Genomic DNA, 13,216 nt, shown 5'->3' on the forward strand with positions numbered 1-13,216 from the left:
GGAGCTGTGATTCAAGCCTAGGCTTGTCTGTCCAGCCAGCACACGTGAGCACTTTGCTATGTTCACTTTACCATGTTATGCTGCTTCATTTTCCAGATGAGGAAACTTGAGGTTCAGAGAGTTAGCTAATACAGCTGAGGTCATCCAGCTCACAGATAGCAGAGCTGGGACTCCAACTCAGATCCTCTCATCAGAAAGCCCCCTTCTTTCCCCCTGTACTGTCCTGCCTCTCTGCTTAAGGAGAAATGAAAGGCTGTATCTTACATGCAAGCTAAGTTCCCTAATTCCTTCATGATATGTCTAAATGTCAGTGATTTTAGTCATTCTTTAGATTTCTTTGTATTTTTCCCCCACTTGCAGGCAGAGAGCCCAATACTGCTGGTAACATGTTATAGTAGAGGGATGGAGATAGAGGTTAGACTACTTGCTCAGGGAGTCATCTGGTGACGTTAGATTAGAACTCAAATCCAAATATGAGTCCCATGTGCCCTGCTCGTTTTGCTATGTGGTTCCTGTCCTTTTTGTTTATTGAAAATAGTGCTTGAGAGAAGGCCTTACCTTTGTGAGATTGCTTTCTGGTGCTGTAAGGAATGCATCTTTTTCCATCTGAAGATCATTTACCGTTTATCTGAATAGTGAATTACATTAATCGTTAAAGCAAGGAAGTATAGCTGTATCAGATATATAACAAGGACCACTCACTCAGATTTGAAATGTTGCCAATCTATACACTGTCAGCCTTGAACATTTTAAAGCACAAAAGTTCATTACTTTAATGATCAAGTATCCTTTAGATTTCTGAAGGAAAATTTTCTGTTAACCATTTACAGTACTATGCTTTTATTCAAATTGCAAACTCAGGTAAATATTCCTTAAAATTGAGTTGGATGAAATTTTCCTATACATCTGTAGATACAGTAACATTAGATAAATACCCAGATGTATTTAATTATTTTGACTCAAGAAAAGTATGTCCTATTTAGATAGTCTTTAAATAAAATATTTCTGAATGGAACAAATAAACAAGAAATAGCTGAAACTAAATGGCTTTGTACAGAAAAACTGAGAGGCTTTAAAAGAGGAATCATCTCAGGAAAACCCATGTTTTGTTACACTCACTTTTATTTGTAGCAATAAACCTGAATTGACTTAAATATATTTATAGTTTTTAAAAATTGAGCTTTTCGTTTTCAGAGGCTGATAGGTGACAGAGGAATAATTTAAAATTAGACCTATTCCAAATGTATTTACTCCAGTTCAGATGTGTTTTAACCATGGAACTATCCTCGTGTCACCAAGAGTTTTTCTAAAAGACAAGAATTAATACCTACTGAGTGCTTCCTATGCTAGCCCTCTCCACATAGTTTTCTCATGCAATTCCCACATCCCTGTGGTTCATATATTATTACTCCCCCACCCCCTTTTACAGATTAGGAAACTGAGGTTCAGAGTCACTGAGTAATTAACCCAAGATCGCACAGCTAGAAAATAGAAGTCTCAGAACTTGAACCTCATTCTGCACATTCCAAAGTCCATGGCTATTCTAATCTACAAAGCTGTCTTGAGAACAGCCTGGTATATTAGAGTGTTTAAAATTTTAAAAATGTGAAGTTAGAAAAAAAAAATGATAAGAGAAATTTGCTTATGATTCTGTTTGTACCTCCAAGAAACTCCATAGAGATAAATCAAAAGATATTGCTAATTCTCAGCAGTTCACTCTAACCAGTTGGTAGCCCATTATTTTTATCGTTATAGTGACTGTAGGTAACACTAGGCCACATTCCAAACACGTGACATCTTTTAAACAGATTCCAATAGGACTGAAGACATTTCCCTGTTGTGTTTTGGATCATTTTCTTACTGTCAGAAACTCATGTGCTTAACATTGAAACTGGATGGTGTTGAAGCTTTTCAGTTCTTAGTTGGCTTTGAAATTAAGTTTTGTTTTTTTCTTAAAGGTTATTTTCTGGCGTAGCTGTAGCATGAGAATAACATAACTGGCTCCCCTCTTTCCTCTTCTCCTTACATGCTGCCCCTTCTGTGCTCATCTCTACCCCAGCCTCCTAACCCCCAGGCTGGAAAGGGGCCACCCCATTGACCTGCCTGGAAAGAAAACGAACCATGCTAAAATCATGGAATCATTTGCAAACCGAAAAGCACGGCTGAAAGATAGTGGCTGCATGTGTAGCGGTAAAAGGCACAGTCTGCCTGCTCTTTAAACAAATAAATTGTTCCCAAATTTTCTAACTTTTTAGAAAAGAAATAAGTAATACATATTCATTGGAGTAATATTAAAAAACATACAGGAAATGCAGAAAATAAATAAAATGGAATTCAACTTTGTGACGATAACCAAAGCAGATTGTTTTCTTAAATGACAGTTAAGCTTTCCAAATAGAAATATTTACGTGTGAGAGAGACAAATAGTCCTTACACACGATCCATTCTGTTACTTTCGTAGAGACTCAAAGTCTAGGAAGCTCTGTGCCCAAGGGGGCCTGCAAGGGTGGAGCTGTGGGAAATAAACCGTCCTTGTATATTCTGATTTTCCCCTGCTTTCTCCTTTCTGAGTTTGGGGTTGTGTGTTCGAAAGCCACAGCGGCTGGTGTGCTAAAGACGTTTCTTCTTTGCCCAGATCCCAGGCAGACGCAGTCTTCCCCGCCGTGGTCCTACGACCAGTCCTACCCCTCGTACCTGAGCCAGATGACGCCCCCGTCCATTCACTCCACCACCCCGCTGTCCTCCACCCGGGGCACCGGGCTGCCTGCCATCACCGACGTGCCCAGGCGCATTTCAGGTAAAGACCACACTTGAACTCAAAACCCACTCCGGTGCAGGGGTGGGGTTGGGACTGCGGGATGAGCCCAGCTGTCTCAGCTACACTCACAGTAACTCTCCATCAGAGGCATGTGGACAAGGGTCTGACAGCTACAAACCAGGTCTTCTGAATTATGGGGCTATTGAGTGCTTGAACTTAAATTGAAGTCAAGAGACGGAAAGTCCACCAGAGATGGCATCCTTGTCTAAGATGACACTCAGTGCCCTCCCAGTTTCAGTCCCACTGAATTGCACGCCCTTTGGTTGGCTCTGTCTCCTAACTGGGGCCTTCTCCTGAGGGTCTTGTACCAGGCCTTCCTCTGCTTGCGTTCCTTTCTGTGCCTAACATCTGCCTGAAAGCCAAATTACAGCCTGAGGGCACAGCCCTCCGTTTCTAGAGGCTCTTAAATCCCAGGAGTCCCAGGTAGCCAGTTCTGAGAGAGGGCGCCTGCAAACTTCAGATCCTTGCCAGACATGTGTCACTCCAAGTGCAGTGGGGCTGTAAGAGTCTTAAAAGGCCACGTATGGCCTCTGAGCGGCCAGCTCAAGACCGAGGCAGCCTCTCCACGAATCACACAGCTCACTGCTGTTGCTGTCAACGTGGCAGCCCCCGGGGCTCACACATCCCCTCTTCCAAAGGCACCACGAAATTCTGTGACTCATGGTGGCAGCGTATGTGATCAGCATCCTGGCTGCCCCTCTCTCTCATGGAGAATTCATCCCAGGGAGCCAGAGAGTATCCACGAAGATGTCAGACTGACAAGTGGAGGAAAGTTAAAGGCTCTTGGCCGACCATATGAGTCCTGTGAATAAGAAAAAAAATCTGTCATCCACCCCTTGCCATCCAGACTGCAGCCCTGGCCCCATCAGTACAGAAGCAGCCCCCTAGAGGCACACACAGTTGGATCCTCTATTTGTCAGGCACTCTTCTCAGCGTTCGGGCTCCAAGCACCTGTTTGACTCCTGGCCAGGTTAATGCCTTTCTTTCTCTTTGTGTTTCTGTCTCTGTTTTCTCTCCCTCTCTCATTTTCTGCAAAGCTCGAAGCCGGTACTCACTCCGCTGAGTTGCGCCACTGGCAAGCTGACGGCCGCCAGCAGGCTTGCAGGTTGTGACTAGCTCAGACTCCTTTATTTCTTTCAACTTGGGAGGAGGGAAGGCTTTGTTTCTCAAGCAAATAGCAGGAAAGGGCTCTCTGGTCCTAATGCCTTCACATTTTCTGCCACAGACGGACTCCCATAGGGGTGAGTAGGGAAAGAAGGGGTGGGGGAGGGAAACCTCAAGATTTTTTGGAAAACCACGTGACCACTTTTCATTCCGACCGCTGTTCTTATTGTCATGAATCACATGGTATTTGTTGGGGAAGTGTGCAGAGTATAGAATTTTAGTGATCATTTCCCTTGACCGGAATGACTCCCTCCTACTGGCAAACATCAGTTAACGACACAGGAAAGGATGAGGAAGGCACGGGGGATAACCAGGGCTGACGCGGGATCGGAGGTATAGTGTTGGGTGGTGTTGAGTTAGTTCTGGTCATTCCTTCTGTATTTTAGACTGAGTCTGTTTTGTCTTACATGGGGCCAAGGTGACACTTTGCCGGGACAGATTTGCGCAAACTTGTTTCTGTTTAGGGTCCTCTGGGGCTTCCATCTGCCCAACCCTCTGTGGCTGAAGCAGATTTTGCTGTTTGTCCTCTGGCAGTACCTGGAGGAAAAAAAAAAACCTCAGGGAGTGATCGCAGCCTTAGAGACACTTATCTCCAGCATTTTCTCGCTGAGGTGTATTCGTATGTGAATTCAATGGGAAAACCATTGAAAATAACACTGAAAATGGCATTTTATCATTTACATGTGTAATACGGAACAGCCAGATTATTTGGAGGCAATTTACTGATAATTACTTAAAACATTTCCATAAACGAACACAACACAGCTTTTCTCATTTCACAGAGGAGACAGAAACTGGTTAATTATCCAGCCGTATATTGATCTGAGGCCAGTGGCGGGAACGGGTCTCTGCTTTAAACTAGTTTGAGACTGAGTTTAGTCCAGTTTTTTTCCTCCCACCCCAAACATGTCTATGAGTTGTTCCTGGCAAAGTAACATGGTGCCAGGGTGGGAGGTTCTGTATAAACATTAAAGCGAAGAGAACAGAAAATCCCTCTTGTCAGCAGTAGGGAATCAGGAAGAAAGAACTAGAAGCGGACTGTAAGGGAACTGGAGGAGCCTTGCTTTCTCTGACCTTGCTCTTGGGTGTGGGGCTGTGTCTGCACCCCAGAGCGCTGCCTGGTGGACTAAGGGACCAAATCATCTGGAGTGAGCCCCATTTTCAGTTCCCTGGGGACCGGTCCTAGGACACTTGTTGGAGAGGAGCCTATCTCATAAGTTCTCAGGTACCAAGTTGCATACTTTCTTCTTCTTATTCCCCTCAATATCTAAAGGTATCCCTAAGTTCCAGGATGCTATGTCTCTGCAACACGGACAGCTAAAATATTAACCTCTGTCTCCATCTCCAAGCAGTCCTGTGTTCACTTTTTGAGATGCTTTCCAGAACAGTTCCTGTTTTTCTGTGTAGAGAAATCAGTTTCATCTCGCTATATGAAGGGATACAGAAAACATTCTCCTATGATCTTGGGTGAGAAAGAATAAAATTCCTCACTTATACAGTGGGGTTGGAGGTTCAGACCCAGGTTTGAATTCTAACTCACACATATATCAGGCAAGTTTCTTACTTCTCAGAAACTTAGTTTTATTATTTGTCAAACAGGGATATAATATTTATCTCTTGGGGTTACTGTGAGGATTAAATGAGATGCTTAGTGTAAAGTGCTTAGGGCAGGCCTGACACACAATATGTGCTAAACAGATTGTAGCTGAGATTATGAAGCTAACATTGTTTTGTAAAAATTGTGTCTGTATATAACTTGCAGGCAAGCCCTGGTTTAAATGAATCAGTAGGTAAAAATCAAAACTTTTAAAGGGATTATTTGCTTTCTAAAATGGATGGCTACAGAGTATATTTAAAACAAAAAAAACCATGAAATATTTAAATATTTAAACAAGTTAATACTCATATGGCATTCATAAAGCACTTAACACAGTGCCTAACACATAGAAGTACTCAATAAATGTTTGTCATTATTATTATTATTATTCCATAGACTTATAAATTTTTATAGAGCTAAAAGCAGTTGGGAGCCATTCACAAAAACTCAATAAAGCACTAAGAGAAAATAACTATTCAGTTATAGTGTCAGAAAATAGAAGATGTTAAATTACACTTACATGTAACTAGGCATGCTAAGGTTCTTTTCCAAGGGATCATAGGAATAAAGGGGGCCAGAAAGATCTTCCAGAAAGAAATATTCCTAAAGAAATTCCATTTCATCCTACAAGACCATTGCAAAGAAAGACCATGATTTAATCTGTTTAAAGACCTTCAGAGAATCCAATTTTACAACTTCTTTTTTTGTTATCCTTTCTTCTGCATAATTTTTCAAGTGTGGCTACAAATGCTTGAACTTAATGAATTATGATAATGACAATGATCTTACACCACAAAGCTCCTGCAGTCTCCCTCAAATTCTTTATGGAAGCAAGGAGTAAATAAAATAAGATGATAAAGATATGTTACTAACATTCCCTACTTTATTGCAAAGAAAGATACAAACCCAGATATCTTGAAGTTCACAGGGGCAGTACAAAGACTCAGAAAATATTTCCTTAACCTTGAGAAGCCTTCCATATTATAACAAGAACAATAGCAGCAGTTATAAGTTATGGCTGAACAGTAAATTATTGCCGTGGAGTTGACTAATAGGGTCTACCTTATTGTATTGAGTTTAGTCCATATCCAGCCGAATTATAAAAATCAAGCAGAAACCAGTCTAGAGATACCTAGTGCAGAAGAAGCCCTGTTAGGGGTTGGTTCCCCTCCCCACCATACTTACTATGATAAGTATGGCCTTATCACATAATAATCTGTATTTAAGTGGTACCCCCCCCCCCCAATCCCCAGAGATTTTATACATTATCTCATTTCATTTTATATGATCCTAAAAGAATATTCACTACACGGAGGTAGCCAAAGTTATTTCTCACTGATTCTCTTAAAGAGCAAGGTGTGTGGCAAGACAAGCAAGGAACCTTGACAACAAACCAAACCATTGCATGGCTTCATCGTTGTAATGTTATCACCCATGGCATTTTTGATGTTCAAAGCACTTGTGAGGCTTAACACAAAGATTATAATTACTTTTCTGGAGCTCATTAAAAAATAGTACGTAGACAAATAATTACTGACTTTCAAAATGTAGTTTATGTAATTATACTCTTAGGAAAAGAAGCACAACTGTTTATTGAGTCTTATTCTTTGACTGGTGGGTCAGAGTATGAGCTATTGTTAGCCTCCTAACGGAGACTGTACCTTGGGTTATTCACTGCAGATAACTCCTCCCCGTCCCACCCATCTGAGTGAAGTATCTTAGATTAACCTAAGTCTGTACCACTCTTTGGCATACACGAGGTGGAAGGGGTTTATACAGGCATTTTTCTGCAGTCTTGGTCATTGTGCCCATGGACCTCTCTGATCCTTTCTGGAGGTCTCTTAGAGTGCTAGTATACATGAATTAGAGATGCAAGGTCATACACATTGTCTGCCTCAGGTACCCCGGGAGAGGCCAATACAGGTTGTGTGGATGATTTTTCTCTGCAATTGTAGGATTATTTTACATGAGACAGAGTTAAGGACTGTAATCTTTTTGAAGATTTTTTTTTTCCTGTTTAAGCAAATAGTCTTGAATTCCTTCTTTCAAGATATTTAAATATCGACAAATTCCACTTAATCAACTGTACAGGACTGTTAAAGATGTCTCCATTTTTATGACTCTTAGTCGCTAAACTATAATATTTCCAAAGGTCAGCAGAATAGAGATTAGTCTAATAAACAAAGTTCCTAAAAATTATTTTATTACTACCACAAAATCTAGAAACTGCAGTGGAAAAACTCCATTTGATCACTCAAGGTCTATCGGGAGGATTGTTTCATGTCATTTCAAAGCCAGCGGTGTTTGATGTAGTTCATTTTTTAAATGTCCCTTATAGCCGAGTTTCTGTCAGTTCCCCTGGTTGAGGGTTTAGAACCAGCAGCTTCAGTAATGTGTCAAGTATATGTGGACATTAATTTTAGCAGGGCCACTCAACTCACAGGAGGGAGTGGTGCCTTAAGAGAGGTAAAAAGGAAAACTCCAGCAATTAATACTAATAAACCAGAAAGTTAAAGCAACTATAATAAAACACTAGACCATCTACTTTTTTACTATAGAACCATTCCTTTCTTAAGACCCACCTATTTGGTAGACACACCTCTGCCATCGCAGCCACGGGCAAGTAATTAAGTTTAATAGGAGCCACTCTTTATTTTGAAGAAGTTCTCTGTTTAAAGCCACAGAGGGGGAAGTTATTAAATTTAATGGACCCTAAACAAAGGCAAGCCCTGTGTTACCAATTGAACATTCAATATTCTTCCCTATAATATTGACTGTGATTGGTTGGGTTATTTTTGCATTCCATAAGTTGAAATTCATCTTGCTTTCTTTAGAAATGGGCTATTTTCTGACACGAGCAGAGGATATTTTTATCTTACTGCTGTAGGCCCAGTTTTCCAGGGCATCCCTGGACCTCAGTTGAGCATAACTTTTGAGTTACTGGTGCTGAGGACGCGAGAAGTGGTTTCCGTTCCTACGAGATCAGTTGGGGATAGTTGGCCCAGCTCACAAAGTTGACTAAACTTGGTTGTATGACTAGTTACTGCTACTTGTAGCTAGACTGAGCTACCAAAGCACAGAACGAAACCTGTGCACACGGTTCGACTCTGACTTTATACGTGGTTCTTGTCAGTTGTTTCTGTGACGATTTATTTTTGATACATGTACAACCACCCACATATGGAGAAAAGACTCAGTAATGAAAGCAATCATGCTTATGCAGGGATGGCAAAGACATGGTTACACATTTTATTGAAAGATTTGCTCTAATCCCCCCTTTCTTTTCGTAGAAGAAAGCTTGGGAGCTTGAACCTAACTTCACCAGAAGTATTAAAGTTAATTTTTGAATGACACAGTGGCTTTCTGTGGTTCACTGTGATCTAAGAAGAGGGTGGAGACAGTTGAACTAAGGAAACCTGAGTTTTAGTTTCATTGTCACTAAAGACTCTTTGCACTGTTCTCAGATATGTCAGTTAATTTATTGTGCCTCAATGGTCCTGTGTAAGTGAATTACTCACAATTGCCCATCTACGTGTCTCAGAGGTTCTGCAGGGAGTACGATCATGTCTGTCCAGGGATTTGTTGTTCTTGGGACTTTTGGTAAAGAACGCTTGCCTGACCTGATAAATGCTCGTGGAAGAACTAAGTTATGTCATTAGCTTCAAAAGAGTAGAAACATACTATCATATATTTTTGTTTTTAAATTAATGCTCTATTTTTTAGAGCAGTTTTAGATTTACAGGAAAATTGAGCATAAGGTGCAGAGTTCCTGTATCTCTCCCCCGCACCATCCCCACTGGCCACTTTTTCTTATTATTAACATCTTGCATTTGTGTGGTACAATTGATGAACCAATATTGATATATTATTATTAACTAAAGTCCATAGTTTACATTAGGGTTCACTCTCAGTGTTGTGTACTCCTGTGGATTTTGCCAAATGCATAGTGCCATGTAGCCACCATTACAGAATCACAGAGAATAGTTTCATTGCCCTAAAAAAATCTCCTGTGCTCCACCGACTTCTCCTTCCCCAACTGCCCCCCAACCCCTGGCAACCACTGATCTTTCTCCTGTCTCTATATTTTTGCCTTTTCCAGAATATCATATAATTGGCCTTTTCAGTATGTAGCCTTTTCAGACTGGATTCTTTCACTTAGCAGTGTGCATTTAAGATTCCTCTGTATCTTTTCATGGCTAGATAGCTCATTTCTTTTTACCACTGAATGATATTCTATTGTAAGGATGTTATTAAATTTTTTTAAAAATCCAGACTGTTCTCCCTGAACCTCTGAATACTACCACCCCATTTTCTTTTGTTACTGACTTAGTGATATTTCTTTTTAGAAAGCATTTCATGCATTCCTGCCTGGGGGAACAAGTCCTCTGTCTTAGCAGCTGTCCCCAAATGGTCCAGATTATGGTTTTCCTTATCTTTGGCCCATTTTTTAAAAATATATTTATTCATTTTATTTATTTATTTTTTTGGCTGCATCAGGTCTTAGTTGCGGCATGTTTCTCAGGCTCTTCGTTGTGGCATGCGGGCTTCTCTCTAGTTGTGGCATGCGTATTTTCTCTTTCTAGTTGTGGCACACGGGCTCCAGGGCGCGTGAGCTCTCTAATTGAGGCGCGCGGGCTTAGTTGCCCCGCAGCATGTGGGATCTTAGTTCCCTGACCAGGGATCAAACCCACGTGCCCTGCATTGTAAGGTGGATTCTTTACCACTGGACCACGAGGAAAGTCCCTGGCCCTTATTTTAATTAAAATTTTTTCCTTTGGTTTTTCCCATAGAAACATTTACCTTTAGGTGGTCGTTCCCATCAATTCAAGTACAGCACAGACCCAAGCTAAAAAATACCAATCCATTTATGTTATGGATTGATAGCTGCCTCCGCAAATACTCAACCCTCCTAAGTAAAGGATGCTCCTTTTCTCCTAAGAATGCCTGGCATTCCTCAAGTATGCTGTGCTGCTTCATACTTCCGGGCCAGCCCACTTCTCTGCGTTAGCTGGACAGGGCCCGACTGATCCTACTCAGGCATCCTTTTCCCAACCACCACTTTCCTCCAAGTGAATCACTCTCTCCTCCATTTCTCGTCTCTGTACTTTGGACACACCTCTAATGTGTATGTATTTTCCTTTAGTAATAATTTCATTATATGCCTTTCCCCTTTCGTAGGAGATAGGCTTCTCCAAGGACAGGACTGTGTCTTACATATCCTTGCACAGGATATTGGTGCATAGTAGGTGCTCAGTGAATGTTTAATGGAAAAACTATTAGAGGAAAAGACAATAGAAAAAAAAAAAAGGAAGATTGGCATGTAGGAAAAAATGGAAGAAGAAAGGGAAAAAGGAGAACGAAGATTTTATTCACCTGGGAAAACAAGTAAAGGGCAAAACAAGAGAAACTTTTATGACTGATAAGGACAGGAAATAGCACAGTAAGAGTGTGCATGAGCAGTGTATATTTTTATTTCCAAGTCTCTTTGCAATGTGTTTCACATTTAGAACACATATCAAGACTGCATCTGTTTCCAGTACTTGCTGCTAACAGTTAGTAATCATGCCAAAACATACTTTAGATCCAGCTTGAAACCAAATGATCAAATAGAGTTTTTGATTTCTAATTTAGAGTCTGACATTAATTATAGCCGTCATGTAATAAAGTGTCAAAATCTTTTCTGAGAAAACGATAGAAATTATATTAACTAAGCCATAAAGTGAAGCAAAATTATTCCTCTAAAACAAAGCAAGAGTTCTGGTTTGGACAACTATCATTTCTCACAAAGTCTTCTGAATTTTTCCTGTTTTCACCTATTCTTCCCCCCCTTTTTAAACTCTTGCCGTATGATGGGGTTTTGTGACACATCACCTCACTGTCCTGGTCAGTGGTCTCTGGGCAAACTACACTTTCTCAGTGGCCCTCTTAATGCCTGGCATCCAGAACCAAACTTCTTTATTCTTGGCCCCTGCTGGTGCCAGCTAAAGTGGTCTTGGTTCTTTGGTGACCACGTTACACTGTTTTCTCATATTTGCCGCTTTCTGTCAAGCTGCGATTCTCCCATTTCTAACTTCTGCAGTTTTTTTTTTTTTAGTTCCAAGTATAGAAATTTACAGTTATTCCTGTTAGGTTTTATCTTATTTAATTCAGGTAATAGTTTCTACCTGTCAGGAACTTTGGATTTTTATTAATGTCACCCAATATATTAGTAGTCTCTTGCTTTCTTTCCAACCTCAGGTGTCTTTCCTCAATTCATTTCAGCCATTTCAAGTCAGCTCAACAAATACTTGGTATGTGACTTAAAATGTGCTTAGGCAGGCAGTGAATAAAAGCAAAATAGAAGACATCATCTCTGGCTTCAGGAAGGTTTCAGTCTCATTCAGAAGACATGATGGGAATATGACATGGTTACATTGTGATACCAGCCCGTATGGATGCCAGACTATGCAGAAAATGCTCAGGATTTTAGTGAAAGGAAATCTCTTTTGCCCCTGCATAAACTTAAAGTCTTCTCCTTTAGGAAATTAAAATTCAATTCCATTCTGCTCAGATTATATTTTCACTCTGAATTGCTTCAACAATTACATTTTCAGCTGAAAAAAAAATTACACTTATTGACATGTGTGGTTTCATAATGTTTCTTAAGATACGACAAGAATATATAAGATCTTGTCTTTTCCCAGCTAGATTGAAAGCTCCCCTTAGGCCAAGGACCTGGCCTTCTAATCCTTTGCTACCTCTGTTACTCTCTCTCTGCTCTGCATGTAGATGCTCATGGGAAGTCCGTGCCTGAAGAAGAAAAGTCTACCCAATAGTCCAGGCTGCATGCCTCAGGGTTAACTATGCTCTGACCATTAGGAATTGGCTAATAGATCTAGAAGTGGGGCTGTATAGGAGACTAAGGATAATTGTCATTTACCTTAATTTCATATTCCGTATACACAGATATGGTCCTAGCACATGGTTGTGTTATAGAATTTTCCACTGTCTCTTTTAAAGTGAAGGAACACTGTTAGATACGTGCTCTAACATATACATGCATATGTGCATGTATTTACCTATTCACTACATTTAGAATGAATATACATGTGAATATTCTTGACAGGTCTCTTATTTGGGATATTCCTAAATATCAACCAAGCTACTACTTACTTTTTTTCAGGAAATATACATTATTAGTATTATTTTGTTACTTTATTGAGCACTGCTTTCTCAGGAAATATTAATTGATCAGTGCTGGTAGAAAAAGGGAAAGAGAAACTGCATGATTATATTAAGTTAGTTTTTAGGTTTGTTAATATGTAGAAATAGTTATAAGGGAGAACGTAGAAAGATATGACTAAACAAGTAAAAAGCTTTTTAATAATTTAAATTCTATATGATAAAACGTAGATTACAGCACTTAAATTTGAATTGTTCAAAGTCATTTTTGAGTAGTATTTTATTTCGAACAGTTCATTTTCAGAAAACAAATAGGAAGGCATATATTATTAAATTGGGTCGGAATATAAGTGACTTGGTCTGAGGTAAATCTAGGATCGCATTTGACTAAACTGTCTAAATTATTATTATTACTTTTTAAATTATTATTTTTTTGATGTGACTCTCAAGAAATTCATGAATGTCAAGTCTGTGAA

At 40.0% G+C, this 13,216-nt stretch overlaps 1 protein-coding gene across 4 annotated transcripts in view; it reads left to right on the forward strand.

The window, feature by feature from the left end:
- RUNX2 (RUNX family transcription factor 2) overlaps window positions 1–13,216 on the forward strand; it is a 227,034-nt gene that overhangs the window by 86,932 nt on the left and 126,886 nt on the right. For all 4 annotated transcript variants that reach the window (XM_068557095.1, XM_068557094.1, XM_068557096.1 and 1 more), the window contains one exon: window positions 2,636–2,797. In XM_068557095.1, coding sequence (XP_068413196.1) covers window positions 2,636–2,797 — 162 coding nt within the window. The remainder of the gene's footprint in view (window positions 1–2,635; window positions 2,798–13,216) is intronic.

The sequence above is a fragment of the Eschrichtius robustus genome, chromosome 12 (assembly GCF_028021215.1).
Source record: "Eschrichtius robustus isolate mEscRob2 chromosome 12, mEscRob2.pri, whole genome shotgun sequence".
In the NCBI taxonomy this organism is placed as follows: Eukaryota; Metazoa; Chordata; class Mammalia; order Artiodactyla; family Eschrichtiidae; genus Eschrichtius; species Eschrichtius robustus.